The 14,461-nt window shown below is 44.0% G+C and overlaps 1 protein-coding gene across 5 annotated transcripts in view; it reads left to right on the forward strand.

Moving 5' to 3' along the window:
* Gpr156 (G protein-coupled receptor 156) overlaps positions 1-14,461 on the forward strand; it is a 119,399-nt gene that overhangs the window by 32,755 nt on the left and 72,183 nt on the right. For 4 of the 5 annotated variants that reach the window (XM_045148345.1, XM_045148349.1, XM_045148346.1 and 1 more), the window contains exons 2-3: positions 6,467-6,896; positions 9,358-9,494. In XM_045148345.1, coding sequence (XP_045004280.1) covers positions 6,801-6,896; positions 9,358-9,494 — 233 coding nt within the window. In that variant the 5' untranslated portion in view covers positions 6,467-6,800. Of the gene's footprint in view, positions 1-6,466; positions 6,901-9,357; positions 9,495-14,461 lie in introns of all 5 variants that reach the window. The other variant, XM_045148348.1, reaches the window with a different exon arrangement.

The following is a 14,461-nucleotide window of genomic DNA, read 5'->3' on the forward strand; positions in this document are numbered from 1 at the left end:
CCAAGGGGACTTTCCTTATGGTATGGAAGGCATAGTATCACATTTCCACACAAGCAGGAGGAAGGTAGTGTGAGTCCTAGGCTTGAAGCCGGGTTACATTATCCTCAATGTCAGCTTCCAGAAGCCCACCTCCTCCAGGAAGGCCACACCTCTCAAAGACCTCACTTCTATGCCAAGTTGCCAGCAGCTGGGAACACATGAGCCTAAGGAGAACATTTCGTTCAAACCACTACAAAGAGTGAGAACAGCTGAAGGGCCAGCAAGCAAAATTATTATTATTATTATTATTATTATTATTATTATTATTATTGTTTATTAGAGACAGAGAGAGAGGGAAGAGACAATGGTAGAGAGAGAATGGGCACACCAGGACCTCCAGCCGCTGCAAATGCACTCCAGATGCATGTGCCACCTTGTGCAACTGGCTTACGTGGGTCCTGAAGTCTCAAACTGGGTCCTTAGGCTCTGAAGGCAAGTGCCTTAACTGGTAAGCCGTCTCTCCAGCCCAGCAAGCAAAGTTTGGTTGAAAGGGAAAGTAAGCCAGATGTGATGGCAAAAATGCCTTTAATCCCAGCACACCAGAGGCTGACTTAGAAGGATCACTATGAGTCCAAGGCCGGCCTGGGGTTACTGAGTGAGTTGCCGGTCAGCCTTAACAATTAAAATAAAGCCGGGCGTGGTGGCGCACACCTTTAATCCCAGCACTCGGGAGGTAGGAGGACCACCGTGAGTTCAAGGCCACCCTGAGACTACAGAGTGAATTCCAGGTCAGTCTGAGCTAGAGTGAAACCCTACCTCGAAAAACCAAAAACAAATAAATAAAGAAATAAATAATAAAATCACACCTAGAATATTTTTATTTCAGTGTTCTATTTCTGATTCTATTATAGCAATTTAAGTCTTTATTTAGCTTTCATTTCTTTTTTGATTTTTGAGGGACAGAGAGACAACGGGCATGCCAGGGCCTTTCAGCCACTGTGAACAAAATTCAGACGCATGCGCCCCCTTGTGCACATGTGCAGTACTGCATGCTTGTGTCACTTGCGTCTGGCAAGGGGGGACCTGGAGATTCAAAAGTGCATTCTTAGGCTTCCCAGGCTTTGTAAGAAAGTACCTTAACCACCAAGCCATCCCTCCAGCCCTCATTTCTTTTTAAAAATATTCTATTTATTTATCTGTGTGTGTGAGAGAGAGCATGGTTCCCCAGGGCCTCTAGCCACTACAAACAAACTCCAGACACATGCACCACCTTATGTATTTTGCTTACATGGATACTAGGGAATTGAATCTGAGTCCTTAGGTTTTGCAGGCAAGTGCCTTAACTGCTAAGCTTTGTCTCCAGCCCTTATTTCTTTTTAAATTTTGCTTATACTTTATTTACATCCTAGGACATATTTATGGTGGTGGGGTTATGATTTTTTTATGTACTAGCTATATTATTAATGTTATTTTTTTATTGATCAGTACTTTTAAACTTTTATAGTTAAGGTGGGGCTGGAGAGATGGCTCAGTGTTTAAGGTACTTTCGTACAAAGCTTGATGGCCTGAGTTCAATTCCCCACACCCAGGTAAAGCCAGCTGCACAAGGTGGTACATGTGCCATCTGGAGTTCATTTACAGTGGTGAGAGGCCCTGGTGCCCCCATTAGTTTGTTTCCCTTCTCATTCTCTCTCCCTCCATCCCGCTCTGCTTACAGATAAATGAAATAAATTTAAAACTTTTTCATAGCTATGGATCACATTTTTAGTCATTTCTTTAAGTGCCTGGAATTTTTTTTTTTTTTTTTTTTTTTGCTGGACATTTTGAATTTTATGTGTTTGAGTTCTGGATCTTGTCATAGCCCTGAAAAAGGATTAGATTGGATAGAATACAGTCACTCTGAAACTTTTCAGGCTTTATTTTAAGCATCTTAGGGCAAGTGCACAGTAATCTCTTGTTATAAGGTTATTTCAGTCCTGCTACTAATGCATGGAGATTCTATCCAGAATTCCATATCTTATGGGGTGTTTCTCTTCTGGTGGGGACACAAAAGTTGTTTTTTTGTTTTGTTTTGTTTTTGAGGTAGGGTCTCACTCTAGCTCAGGCTGACCTGGAATTCACTCTGTAGTCTCAGGGTGGCCTCGAACTCTCAGCGACCCTCCTACCTCTGCCTCCCGAGTGCTGGGATTAAAGGCATGCGCCACCATGCCCGGCTCCACAAAAGTATTTCTAACTCCAGAAATTGCTTAGCTACTGACTAAAAGTAGTTGTTTCTTCAACCTAAAGTAGTTTTCTGTCACGAATATGAAGATCAGCACTGAGAGAAAGACCGACCCTCCCTGCCCTGTGAGCTCCCCAAGCTCTCTCCACGGGCTTTTGTTCTCTGTGCTTTCTCTTCTTCCTTACACTGCTCTGCAAATTCTAGCCAACCCCCATCACCCTCAAAATTCCAGCTTTTTTTTTTTTTTTTTTAACCTCAGGCAGACTTCTAGATTCAGTTCAGTTTTCTACTGTGACCCAGAAATTGCCCTGAAGCAGTGTCTCTTAGGATCTCTTGCCCAGTGGCTGAAAATGATTGCTTCATATGTTTTGTCTGGTTTTTAAGTTTTTTTTTTTTTTTTTTTTCAATTCCTGTGTCATTTAATGCTTCCTGGGAAGAGGCAGAAGTTCTATGAATGGCAAAATAACTTGCTAAAGGATAGTGGCCAGGTGGCTTGTTTTTCAATGGCCAGAAATAATGTGCCAAAAAAAAAAAAAATGGGGGAGATTTTGTTGAATGATACGGGGCCATCAAAAGCCCCATGCGACAGTGTCTGCTTAGTATTTGGTAACCATGTAGTTGATACCGTATCTGCTTTCCAGATCCTAACTGCTGGGAAGGATTCTGTAATCTCTGTCAGCTAAATTGCAGGCACATAACCTTGGGCTCACTATTGTCTGCAGCATAGACAGTTTACTTGTGGGAATGTATAGGGATTTAGGGGAGGCTTGGGTCTTGGGTTCTGTATCCGTCTTATAACCTGACACCTCTCTAATTACTCTCTCTGATTACCCCCTTCCCACTTCCCCCATTGCTTAATATTTGTTGAAATCATTCAACCCTGTTTGCAGTGGGCTAAGCCCTTACACTATTTTCACGACTTCATTTGTGAACTTCTATGCCAACCTTGGAGTTCTACGTCTGCCCCATATAGCAGTTTAATATTATAGTATATGACATCTCTATAATTGCTATTCACGAGTCAAAGGAGGGCCTTGCATTCAAAGTTCCAAGCCGATGAGTCTGGTTAGTCCAGTGGGACATTTATAATGAATTCAGAAATCTATCCCAAACCAGAGGTACATCTCTCAGGACTTTATATCCAGATGAATAGCCTATCATGGTGACATAAGCCCTTAAAAATGAGTTGGGCTGGATACTGTCAAGTCCTTCAGACTCTCAGGGGCAATCCTCAATCTTAGTCGGAGTGATATTTTCAGCCTGACAATTCTTGTCACCTGGACATTCTATGAATGTAGGAGAACCTCTACCTACTACGAGTTATCAGCCACCTCCTCCTAGCTTTTAGCAGACATCAAGAACTGCTAGGTACAGATGTACTAAGGTGTCCCACACTGTAGGGAAACTACAGAAGTGCCGTTCTGAGAACTGACTGTGGAGAAACGCAATAAGCCGGTGGTATCTGCTTGAGAGAGGACAGCCCTATGTCATATAGAAGGTATACTGGGAAGATACTAACCCTGGGGTGCAAACTTATAGATCCAAGTCCTCCCTCTAAAGCTTTGAAGCAGAGTCCTCCACTCTGCTCTTTGGTTTCCTTATTTAGAAATGATAAATGCAGCTGTTGTTCATCTGCAAGGAGAGACAGAGCGAATGGGCATGCCAGGGCTTCCGGAAGCTGCCAATGAATTCCAAATGCATGCATTGCTTTGTGCATCTGGCTTTCCATGGGCATTGGGGAATTGAACCCAGGTCCCTAGGCTTTGCAGGCAACTGCCTTATTGCACCAGTCACTTTGTGCATCTGGTTTTACCTGGGTGCTGGGGAATCGAACCCAGGTCCCTAGGCTTTGCAGGCAAGTGCCTTAACTACTGAGCCATATCGCTAGCCCTAAATGCTGCTGTTTATGTCATATAGCATGTCAGCAGTGAGACCAAAATGTCATTTTACATAAACACACATACCCATATGTATAAATGCATTCTTCTATAAGATAGACCTACACATTGACTTAGTAATGGCTCAAACATGTGTGTCCTTAGATTGTGCTTACATGTCCTTATGGTGATGAAAAAGGAAATATATTTAAAAAAAAAGCATGCTCTTCCAATCCATCTTTTCTGTGGTTACTCTGCTAAAAGGCTTATTAGGGGAGAGAAAAAGAGGAGGAGATGGGGGAAGGAAGAAAGGAAGGAGGAAAGAAAGAGTGAGTCTTTGCAGCAATTAGAATTTCAACAAAATGAAAATGAAAATAGCCAGGTTTTAATATTTGCTTCTTAATTTGGGGTTCAATGATCTGACTAGATGGCACCACAATTTAAATGTCTTCACAAGCAATAGTGGATTTTAGCTCTCTTGGGATTGCTTCATGGTGAACCTGGTAAATAATTCAGAAACATATCAGAGGCCAGGGGATGGTCAGCACCTGGCTCTGCATTGTTCATGCCTGAGGACACAGAATTCAGAGGTGACATTCTACACCAGTGTTTATTGTTCTGCCTCAAACATGGGTCTAATGTTCAGTGACTGTTGAAATAACAGTCATTAATATTTTGATCCAACTTTCCTAGACAAACCAAAAAAAAAAAAAAAAAACAAAACATGCTAAGCTGTTTCAAAAACACAAAGCAGAAATGGCATCCTCTTAAATTTCCTGAATAAAATTACAAATCTGTTTTCCCTGTTAACGACTTAGATAGATTTAAAGAATCAGAGCTAAGGGCTGGAGAGATGGCTTAGTGGCTAAGCCCTTGCCTGTGAAGCCTAAGGACCCCAGTTTGAGGCTCAATTCCCCAGGACCCATATTTACCAGATGCACAAGGGGGCGCATGCGTCTGGAGTTCGTTTGCAGTGGCTGGAGACTCTGGTGAGCTCATTCTCTCTCTCTCTCTGCCTTTTTCTCTCAGTCTGTCACTCTCAAATAAATAAATAAATAAATAAAAATAAACAAAAAAAATTTAAAAAAAGAATTAGAGCTAAGTTCTATTTATGCTAATTTGGGCCTTTTTTCCCTTTCTCTCTTTGCTGTACAAAGTTCAGCACTTCTCTCTCTCTCTCTCTCTCCTCTCTCTGTTCAGCATCTTACTTTGCAGCCCAGACTGGCATCCAACTCATGGTGGCTTGAAGTTCTTTCTTGATCACAATATTTGTATCACAAGCATCTTCTGAGAGAAAAGAATACCTCCTCAGCCAGTTTCTCTGTTCCTCTCCCTGACTAGCCTATCTTACCTCAGTGAGTCTAACAGTTTTAAATATATACTTTTTAATTTCTTTATTTGGGAGAGAGAGAGAGAGACAGAGAAAATGGGCACACCAGGGTCTCCAGCCACTGCAAACGAACTCCAGATGCATGCGCCACCTTGTGCATCTGGCTTACTTGGGTCCTGGGGAATTGAACCTGGGTCCTTTGGCTTTGCAGGCGAGTGCCTTAAATGCAAAGCCATCCCTCCAGCCCAAGTCTAACAGTTTTAAAGCAAGCAAAAGTGTTCCATCACCCGGCTCACTGAATATGGGATACTGTCCTTAAAACTGAGAGCTGAGCTAGAGGAAATGACCAGCCATGCAGAGGGGCAGCATAGGGCACCAAGCACAGTACCACCCTTGATCAACGATAGCTTAAGCCTGGAACTGCATGGGAAGATCTTGGAAGGAAAGGAGTTTCCAGAAAGAAGATAGGAAGATGTGCCTTAGAAATGTAAAGTAAAGCTTTTCAAGTGTTGGGCCAAATTAATGCCCTGAAGAGACATTGCGGCTTTTTTTCTTTTTCCCTGGAAACCGTTAGAAGTGCTTTAGCATTGTTTTAAACAGACTACTTTTTTTTTTAATATATTTTTTTTAATTTTATTTATTTATTTATTTATTTATTTGAGAGCGACAGACACAGAGAGAAAGACAGATAGAGGGAGAGAGAGAGAATGGGCACGCCAGGGCTTCCAGCCTCTGCAAACGAACTCCAGACGCGTGCGCCCCCTTGTGCATCTGGCTAACGTGGGACCTGGGGAACCGAGCCTCGAACCAGGGTCCTTAGACTTCACAGGCAAGCGCTTAACCGCTAAGCCATCTCTCCAGCCCCAGACTATTTTTTATAATTTAAAATACATAAGTATTTTATAATTTAAACCTTTGTGATATATAAGTATATGACTACACATAATAAAATGTAACCATGTATAATTAAAATACAGAAATATTTTTAAGCCTGTGTGTGTGTGTGTGTGTATGCGTATGTTTACCTATTAACAGATCAAATTGCTTTACTTCCTTCAGTGCCTAGTGAGAGCACTCGGATCAATGACTGCCCTCTGGTGGTGAACTGGAATAAATTCCCGAGATGCCCTTTCTATGACTTGGCAGCAGAAGACACCCAACTGCAGCACATTTGACATTGGATTATGTCTGACCTGGGGCCCTAAGGAAGCAACACCTCACCTTTGTGGGAATTGGTTGTTGGTGCCAGATTCCCAGCCACCCGCCTGCCCAGAGATGGGGCCTCTGAAGACAAGATTTCAGTTGCTTCAGTGCTTTTAGGGAAAGGTCTGCAGCCTTCCCTGTGAGTCACCGAGACTGTGAGCGACTACTCATCAAGAGAGCATGTGGTGACATGGAGCCTGAAATAAACTGCTCGGAATTTTGTGACAGTTTTCCTGGCCAGGAGCTGGATAGGAAACCCAATTACGAGCTCTGCAGGACAACCATTGTGAGTGAGAGGCCATGGGGCATAAGTTAGGGGAGCTGGTAGGGAAGGGAGGAGAGGAGGCCCATGCAAGACATGGATGGTGGGGTGCTGTGTGGTGGTCAGGTCCGTGTCGCTGGCAGAAAGCACCTGACCAAGAGCAGCTTGTGGGGGGGGGAGGTTTATTTTGGTTTATAGACTTGAAGGGAAGCTCCATGGTGGCAGGGAAAACGATGGCATGAGCAGAGGGTGGTCATCACCCCCTGGCCAACATCAGGTGGACAATAGCAACAGGAGAGCGTGCCAAACACTGGCATAGGGAAGTTGGCTATAACACCCATAAGCCCTCCCTCAACAATACACTGCCTACAGGAGGTGTTAATTCCCAAATCTCCATCAGCTGGAAACCTAGCATTCAGAACACCTAAGTTCATGGGGGACACGTGAATCAAACCACCACATTCTGCCCCTGGCCCCCATAAGCTGATAGCCATACATGATATAAAATGCAATGCATTCAGCCCAATTTTAAAAGTCCCCATAGTTTTTAATCAAGACTAATGATGTTAAAGCATTCCCCTGGTGGCACAGAATACTGCTCACACTGCAAAAGATGTCATTGGGTATAGCAAAGAAATATTCAACCAACACAAGATTTAAACAGGGCAAACATCTAACTCTGTAGCTCCAAGTCCAACAACTCTAGTCAGTGACAAATCTCCAAGTCCTATAATTCTAACCAGCAACAAGTCTCTGGAATTCCAATTCTTTCCCTCTAGCTAGGTTGCTTGGAGTACTGAAAAACTTCATCAGGGGCCAGCAGCTCTCCTTAGCAGCCGTCTTGTGGGCCCAGCATCTCCAAAGGGTCTCCACTGCAACCCACGGTCCATCCTCATGGCTCCATCAGGTCTCCATACAGGCATCCAGCAAACCTGCTTCACACTGCCCATGATTGTTTCCAAAATACAAGACCGTGTTGCAAATTCAATGACCCTCTCTCTCCTGCATTTCTTATACTCCATAATACCAGGTAGACTGCCAATTTGTTAATGCAGGGGAAATAAAGCAGACTTTGAAGAACAGGACACTCCTTCACCATTCAGGCCCCTTCAAAAGACCCAGTGCAGGTCAGCTGGCCCAATCTCAGCAGTAATAATCTCTCAATTGCAGCTGAGTGGGCAGCATTTTCACCCAAAGTTTTCATTATTTCTGTACCATATTCCTCTTCTCACACCAGTCCATTTCTATGCAATGCAACCCTGTGCAACTTCTCAGAACACGACCATAACAGCAAGCCTCTCACACAAACCGCTTGTAGCCCAGTCAAGGCAAAACTCTTTATCACCCTCACAAGCCAAACCTCATAGTCCTTAGTTCTTAGTGCATTCAGGTCTTTAAGCTCTGACCAGAATAGTCTATCAAGCTGTATGTACAGCACTGCAAGGCATCTCTTAAGTCAAGATTTCAAATTCATCCACATTCCTCTTGAAAATGAGCTCTAAAAGGCCAAGGCCACACAGTCAGGTTTCAAGAAGCAATTACCCCACTCCTGGTACCAACTTTATTGATGCAGTCAGTTTCACATTGCTGGGAGAAAGCACCTGACCAAGAGCAGCAGGTGATGTCCACCCTCTGCTGGCTTTATTCCCCCTGCATTACCAAATTGGCAGTCCACCTAGTATTATGGAATATAAGAAATGCAGGAGAGAGAGGGTCATTGAATTTGCAACATGGTCTTGTATTTTGGAAACAATCATGGGCAGTGTGAAGCAGGTTTGCTGGATGCCCGTATGGAGACCCAATGGAGCCATGAGGATGGACCGTGGGTTGCAGTGGAGAAATAGGTTTATGTTGACTTACGGACTCAAGGGGAAGCTCCATGATGGCAGGGGAAAACAATAATATGAGCAGAGGGTGGACATCACCTGCCGGCCAACATAAGGTGGAAAAAAGCAACAGTGGAGTGTGCCAAACACTGGCATGGGGAAGCTGGCTGTAGTACCCATGAGCCTGATCCTAACTATACATTGCTTCCAGGAGGCATTATTTCCCAAATCTCCATCAGCTGGGAACCGAGCATCTAAAACATCCAAGTTTATGGGGGAATCCTGAATCAAACAAATGCATGGTGGTAATGGAGGAGGAGGGTCCATGCAGGACATGCATTCCTCAGCTGTGGTGTTCTCTTTGCATGCTCCTCATTCTTTTTTTTTTTTTTTAAATTTTTATTTATTTATTTGAGAGCGATAGACACAGAGAGAAAGACAGAGAGAGGGAGAGGAGAGAGAATGGGCGCGCCAGGGCTTCCAGCCTCTGCAAACGAACTCCAGACGCATGCGCCCCCTTGTGCATCTGGCTAACGTGGGACCTGGGGAACCGAGCCTCGAACCGGGGTCCTTAGGCTTCACAGGCAAGCGCTTAACCGCTAAGCCATCTCTCCAGCCCACTCCTCATTCTTAACATCCTCTTTTCCTTCTGTTTCCAGGCCTCTCCCCAGCACAGCAGCTCAGCCATCTCTTCCCTGTCTCCAGCTCTCTTGGGTGTCGTTTGGACTTTCCTGAGTTCTGGACTCCTCCTGATGCTTTTCTTTCTTGCTTTCACAATTCGCTGCAGGAAGAACAGGTAAGCAGCCCCATGGCAATGTGTCATGTCGTGTCACGGGAACTGACATCATTTTGTCACCCCAAGCAGCTCTTCCACAGTGTCAAAGCTTGTCACCCCCTGCGGCATTGTGACTCATGAGAAGGCCCCTCAGAAACACCCCTTGACTTGCCGTTCAGTTTTCTTTACGGAAAAGAAAGACTGCCTGAGCGCTGTGCTGACAAATACCTGGGTATCTGTGGAAGGGAAGAGTCTGTCCAGTTAGAAGGGTACAGCCTTCTGAGAAGATGAGAAATTTATACTAAAAAGAGAGACCACGTGGGGAAGATGCCATTAAAATATCCAAACTAGGGGCTGGAGAGATGGCTTAGCAGTTAAGGTGCTTGCCTGCAAAGGCCAAGGACCTCGGTTCGATTCTCCAGGACCCATGTAAGTCAAATGCACAAGGTGGCACATGCGTCTGGAGTTCGTTTGCAGTGGCTGGAAGTCCTGGCGCGCCCATTCTCTCTCACTCTGTCTCTCTGTTACTCTGCCTCTTTCCCTCTCTCAAATAAATAAATAAGATATTTTAAAAAATAATCCAAACTTGGGCTGGAGAGATGGCTTAGCGGTTAAGTGCTTGCCTGTGAAGCCTAAGGACCCCGGTTCAAGGCTCAGTTCCCCAGGACCCACGTTAGCCAGATGCACAAGGGGGCGCACGCGTCTGGAGTTCGTTTGCAGAGGCTGGAAGCCCTGGCGCGCCCATTCTCTCTCTCTCCCTCTATCTGTCTTTCTCTCTGTGTCTGTCACTCTCAAATAAATAAATAAAAATTTTTAAAAAAATTTAAAAAATATATTTAAAAATAATCCAAACTAGCAGTGGGGTGTGCTGAAAGCACATAGAGTTGGTCTGAATGTGTCAAAATTTATACACACACACACATGCACACACACACATGCACACACACACGCACACACACTTGCACGCACACTTGCACACACGCACACATGCACACACAGTTGCATGCACACTTGCACACACGCACACACTTGCACGCACACTTGCACACACACGCACACACATGCACACACTTGCACACACACGCACACACGCACACATGCACACACGCACTTGCACACACGCACTTGCACACACGCACACATGCACACACGCACTTGCATACACGCACACATGCACACACGCACACATGCACACACACACTTGCACACACACACACAGCTGTACTGTCTGACTGTTCTGCTTGATGATACTTGTGGGTCAAATTTAGGTTTCTGTAGTTCTAGGGATGGCGAAAGAAGCAAAGCACCGGCTTTTGTGAAGCGATTTCAAGAATCTTGCCTTACTTGGACATGGTGGCACATACTTTTAATCCCAGTACTTGAGAGGCTGAGGCAGAAGGATCTCCACAAGTTCAAGGTCGCCCTAGGCTACAGAGTGAGTTCCAGGTCAGCCTGAGTTAGAGTGAGATCGTGTCTCAATCAAACAAACAAAGCAAGCATCAGGCCTTTGCTGTTCTCTAACTCTTCCTTCAAGGTCTTATCCCGTCTCTCTCCTTCCAACAATGCACCCTCGTTTGCACTGGGCCATCCCAGGCTACCTCCAGAAAAGCCCCCACTCTCTCTCTCCTCCCAGCCCACAGCTGACTTCGAGCTCGAACCCGTCATTGGAATGCAGCCATTCCCCCGCCAGCCCTATGCAATCAGGTGGTTGTGCCACCCTGACTGTGGATTTGGCACCCTGCTGAGGGCCAGTCAGTTGGATTTGTCTGTTAGGCATTTTGGGATGCTACCTGCCATGACAGACACCCAGGGCACGGAATTGTTCAGTGGAAGTGACTGGCTGAAAGCCAGGTGTGGTGGTGCATGCCTTTAATCTCAGCACTCAGGAGGCAGAGGTAGGAGGATCTCCGTGAGTTCGAGGCCACCCTGAGACTACATAGTGAATTCCAGGTCAGCCTAGGCCAGAGTGAGACCCTACCTCGAAAAACAACAACAACAAAAACGAAGTGACTGGATCAACCTCAGCATGGTTGTTACATGTAACACCAGACCTGAAGTACACCCTGAGGCTGCTCCAACCACTTCTTATTCTGTCACTCAGACTAAGCTATGTCCTTCTCAAGGACAGTCTCTCTGAGACCTCCCCATGACCATTTTCTTTCTTTCTTTCTTTCTTTCTTTCTTTCTTTCTTTCTTTCTTTCTTTCTTTCTTTCTTTCTTTCTTTCTTTCTTCTTTTGCTATTTCAAGATAAGGTCTCGCTCTGTAATGCTCTAAGCTCGATATGCAGGCTTTTCTGGGCAGTAACTGTCATTGGGGTTTTGATATCCTTCCTCCCCGACCACCTGACACACATATAACTGAGCAACTATTTATGCCTCTTTCTCTCTCAAATAGATAAATAAAAATAAAATATATTTTAAAATACTTCAGTTGATTATTGAGGAAAGCAACATGTCCTGCGCCCATTCCTTGTTTTGATGATAGCGTTCCGTTGGGGACAGTGATATAGGACGTCCATTTTGAGAACTATGGAAATCAGCTATGATTCTAGATGGCAATGGTAGTGGATGTTTACAGGGAACTAATATTTTAATTAGGATTAGTGATTGTTTTATTAAGTACTCTAGTTTAAAAGTTAAATGTGTTTTCAGTATTAGGGCTGCCTAGTATTTTCTAACCTTTCATTTTTATACATAATTTTTCAGAATGCAATTTCATCAAATACTTCCATATCCTGTTCAATCAGAACTACTGTAAACTTCACAAAAGTATAGGCACCTATATTTCTGTTATTCTACTAAAGATTTGCTGTCTGTCTTGTTTGCAGTGGTACCATTACTTGGCATAAAGAGTAGGATAAGAACTGTGAATCAAAACTCACTTTACTGCTAAGTCGCTTTCAAGGTCACACAGGAAAGATAAAATAGCCCATTTTCAAAAGTGCTCTATTGAACAAGAAAGTTTCCTCAAAGGAGCAGCATTTCAACCAGACGTTTCTTTTAAGTTCTGAGGTCTCTTAGATGTGTTTATGTGTGCTTACACATATATGCCAAGGGAAGAAAAGTATCTTATTAAAATAAAAATAACAGAGCCAGAGGTGGTGGCGCACGCCTTTAATCCCAGCACTCGGGAGGCAGAGGTAGGAGGATCGCCGTGAGTTCGAGGCTACCCTGAGTCTACATAGTGAATTCCAGGTCAGCCTGAGCTAGAGTGAAAAAACAAAAGTAAATAAATAAATAAAAATAATAAAATAATGATTAAGTTTAGTAGCAGATGTTGCATTGTTTAAATGAAAAATGTAATTCCAGGGGCTCAAGAGAGCATAATGGGAGGGATTATGATCAACATATGTTGTATATGGGCTGGAGGGATGGCTCGGTGGTTAAGGTGCTTGACTGCAAAGCCTAAGAACCCAGGTTCGATTCCCCAGGACCCACGTAAGCCAGATGCACAAGGGAGCACATGCTTCTGGAATTCATTTGCAGTGGCTGGAGGCCCTGGAGCACCCATTCTCTCTCTCTCTCTATCACCCCCTCTCAAATAAATAAATAAAAATAAAAAATATTTTTAAAAAGGAAAAAAGTATGTTATACACATGTATAAAATTTGTCAACAAAAGCTAAAATTTAAGAAATTGAACACAGCCTATAATAGAAAATCAGTAAAGATATGTGAAAATTAAACAATGTTATTAATCAATTTGACCTCATTGGCATTTACATAGCCCTTTATCCAACAATAGCTGATGACACGTTCTTTTCAAGGATACACATAGCATTTGCTAAAACTGGAAATATTCTGGGCCCTAGAAATGTTGCATTGAATTGAAATGAGGGCTGGAGAAATGGCATCACAGTTGAAAGCACTTGCTTGCAAAGCCTGACAATCTAGCTGCTCCAGTACCCATGTAAAAGCCATTTGCACAAAGTGGTACATGCATCTGGCGCTTGTTTGCAATAGCATGAGGCCCTGGTACACCCATTCTCTCTCTGACTTTCTCTGTCTCAAATAAACTTAATTTTTTTTTGTTGTTGTTTTTTAAGGTAGGGTTTCATTCTAGTCCAGGCTGACCTGGAATTTGCTATGTAGTTTCAGAGTGGCCTTGAACTCACAGTGAACTTCCTACCTCTGCCTCCTTAGTGCTGGAATTAACAGTGTACTCCACCATGTCCAGTTTTCAAATAAGTAAAAATACTTTTAAAATTTAAGCCAGGCATAGTGGCACATCTACTGTATTCCCAGTACTCATGAGGCAAAACCAAGAAAATCCCAAGTTTTAGGCCAATTTCATGATTTTTTTTGTTTGGTTGGTTTTTGTTTGTTTGTTTGCTTGCTTTTGTTTTTCGAGGCAGGGTCTTGCTGTAGCCCAGGCTAATCTGGAATTCACTATGTAGTCTCGGGGGGGGCCTCGAACTCATGGCCACCCTCCTACCTCTGCTATCTAAGTGCTGGGATTAAATGCGTGTGCCATCACACCTGATTTGAGGCCAATTTGGACAATGGAGTAAGACCCTATCTCAAAAAGAAAAAATAAAATAAAATAATTTAAGTCAGCTGAGCATGGTGGTGCATGCCTTTAATCCCAGCACTCGGGAGGCAGAGGTAGGAGGATCGCCATGTGTTCGAGACCACCCTGAGACTGCATAGTGAATTCCAGGTCAGCCTGGGCCAGAGAGAAACCCTACCTCAAAAAACTAAACTAGGGCTGGAGAGATGGCTTAGCGGTTAAGCGCTTGCCTGTGAAGCCTAAGGACCCCGGTTCGAGGCCCATTTCCCCAGGACCCACGTTAGCCAGATGCACAAGGGGGCGCACGCGTCTGGAGTTCATTTGCAGTGGCTGGAAGCCCTGGCGCGCCCATTCCCTCTCTATCTGTCTCTTTCTCTCCCTCTCTCTCTGTCACTTTCAAATAAATAAATAAAAAATGAACAAAAAAATTAAAAAAAAAAAACTAAACTAAAAAAAAACCATTTAAGTCATACAAGGTAC

Source organism: Jaculus jaculus, chromosome 4 (genome assembly GCF_020740685.1).
Source record: "Jaculus jaculus isolate mJacJac1 chromosome 4, mJacJac1.mat.Y.cur, whole genome shotgun sequence".
Classification (NCBI taxonomy): Eukaryota; Metazoa; Chordata; class Mammalia; order Rodentia; family Dipodidae; genus Jaculus; species Jaculus jaculus.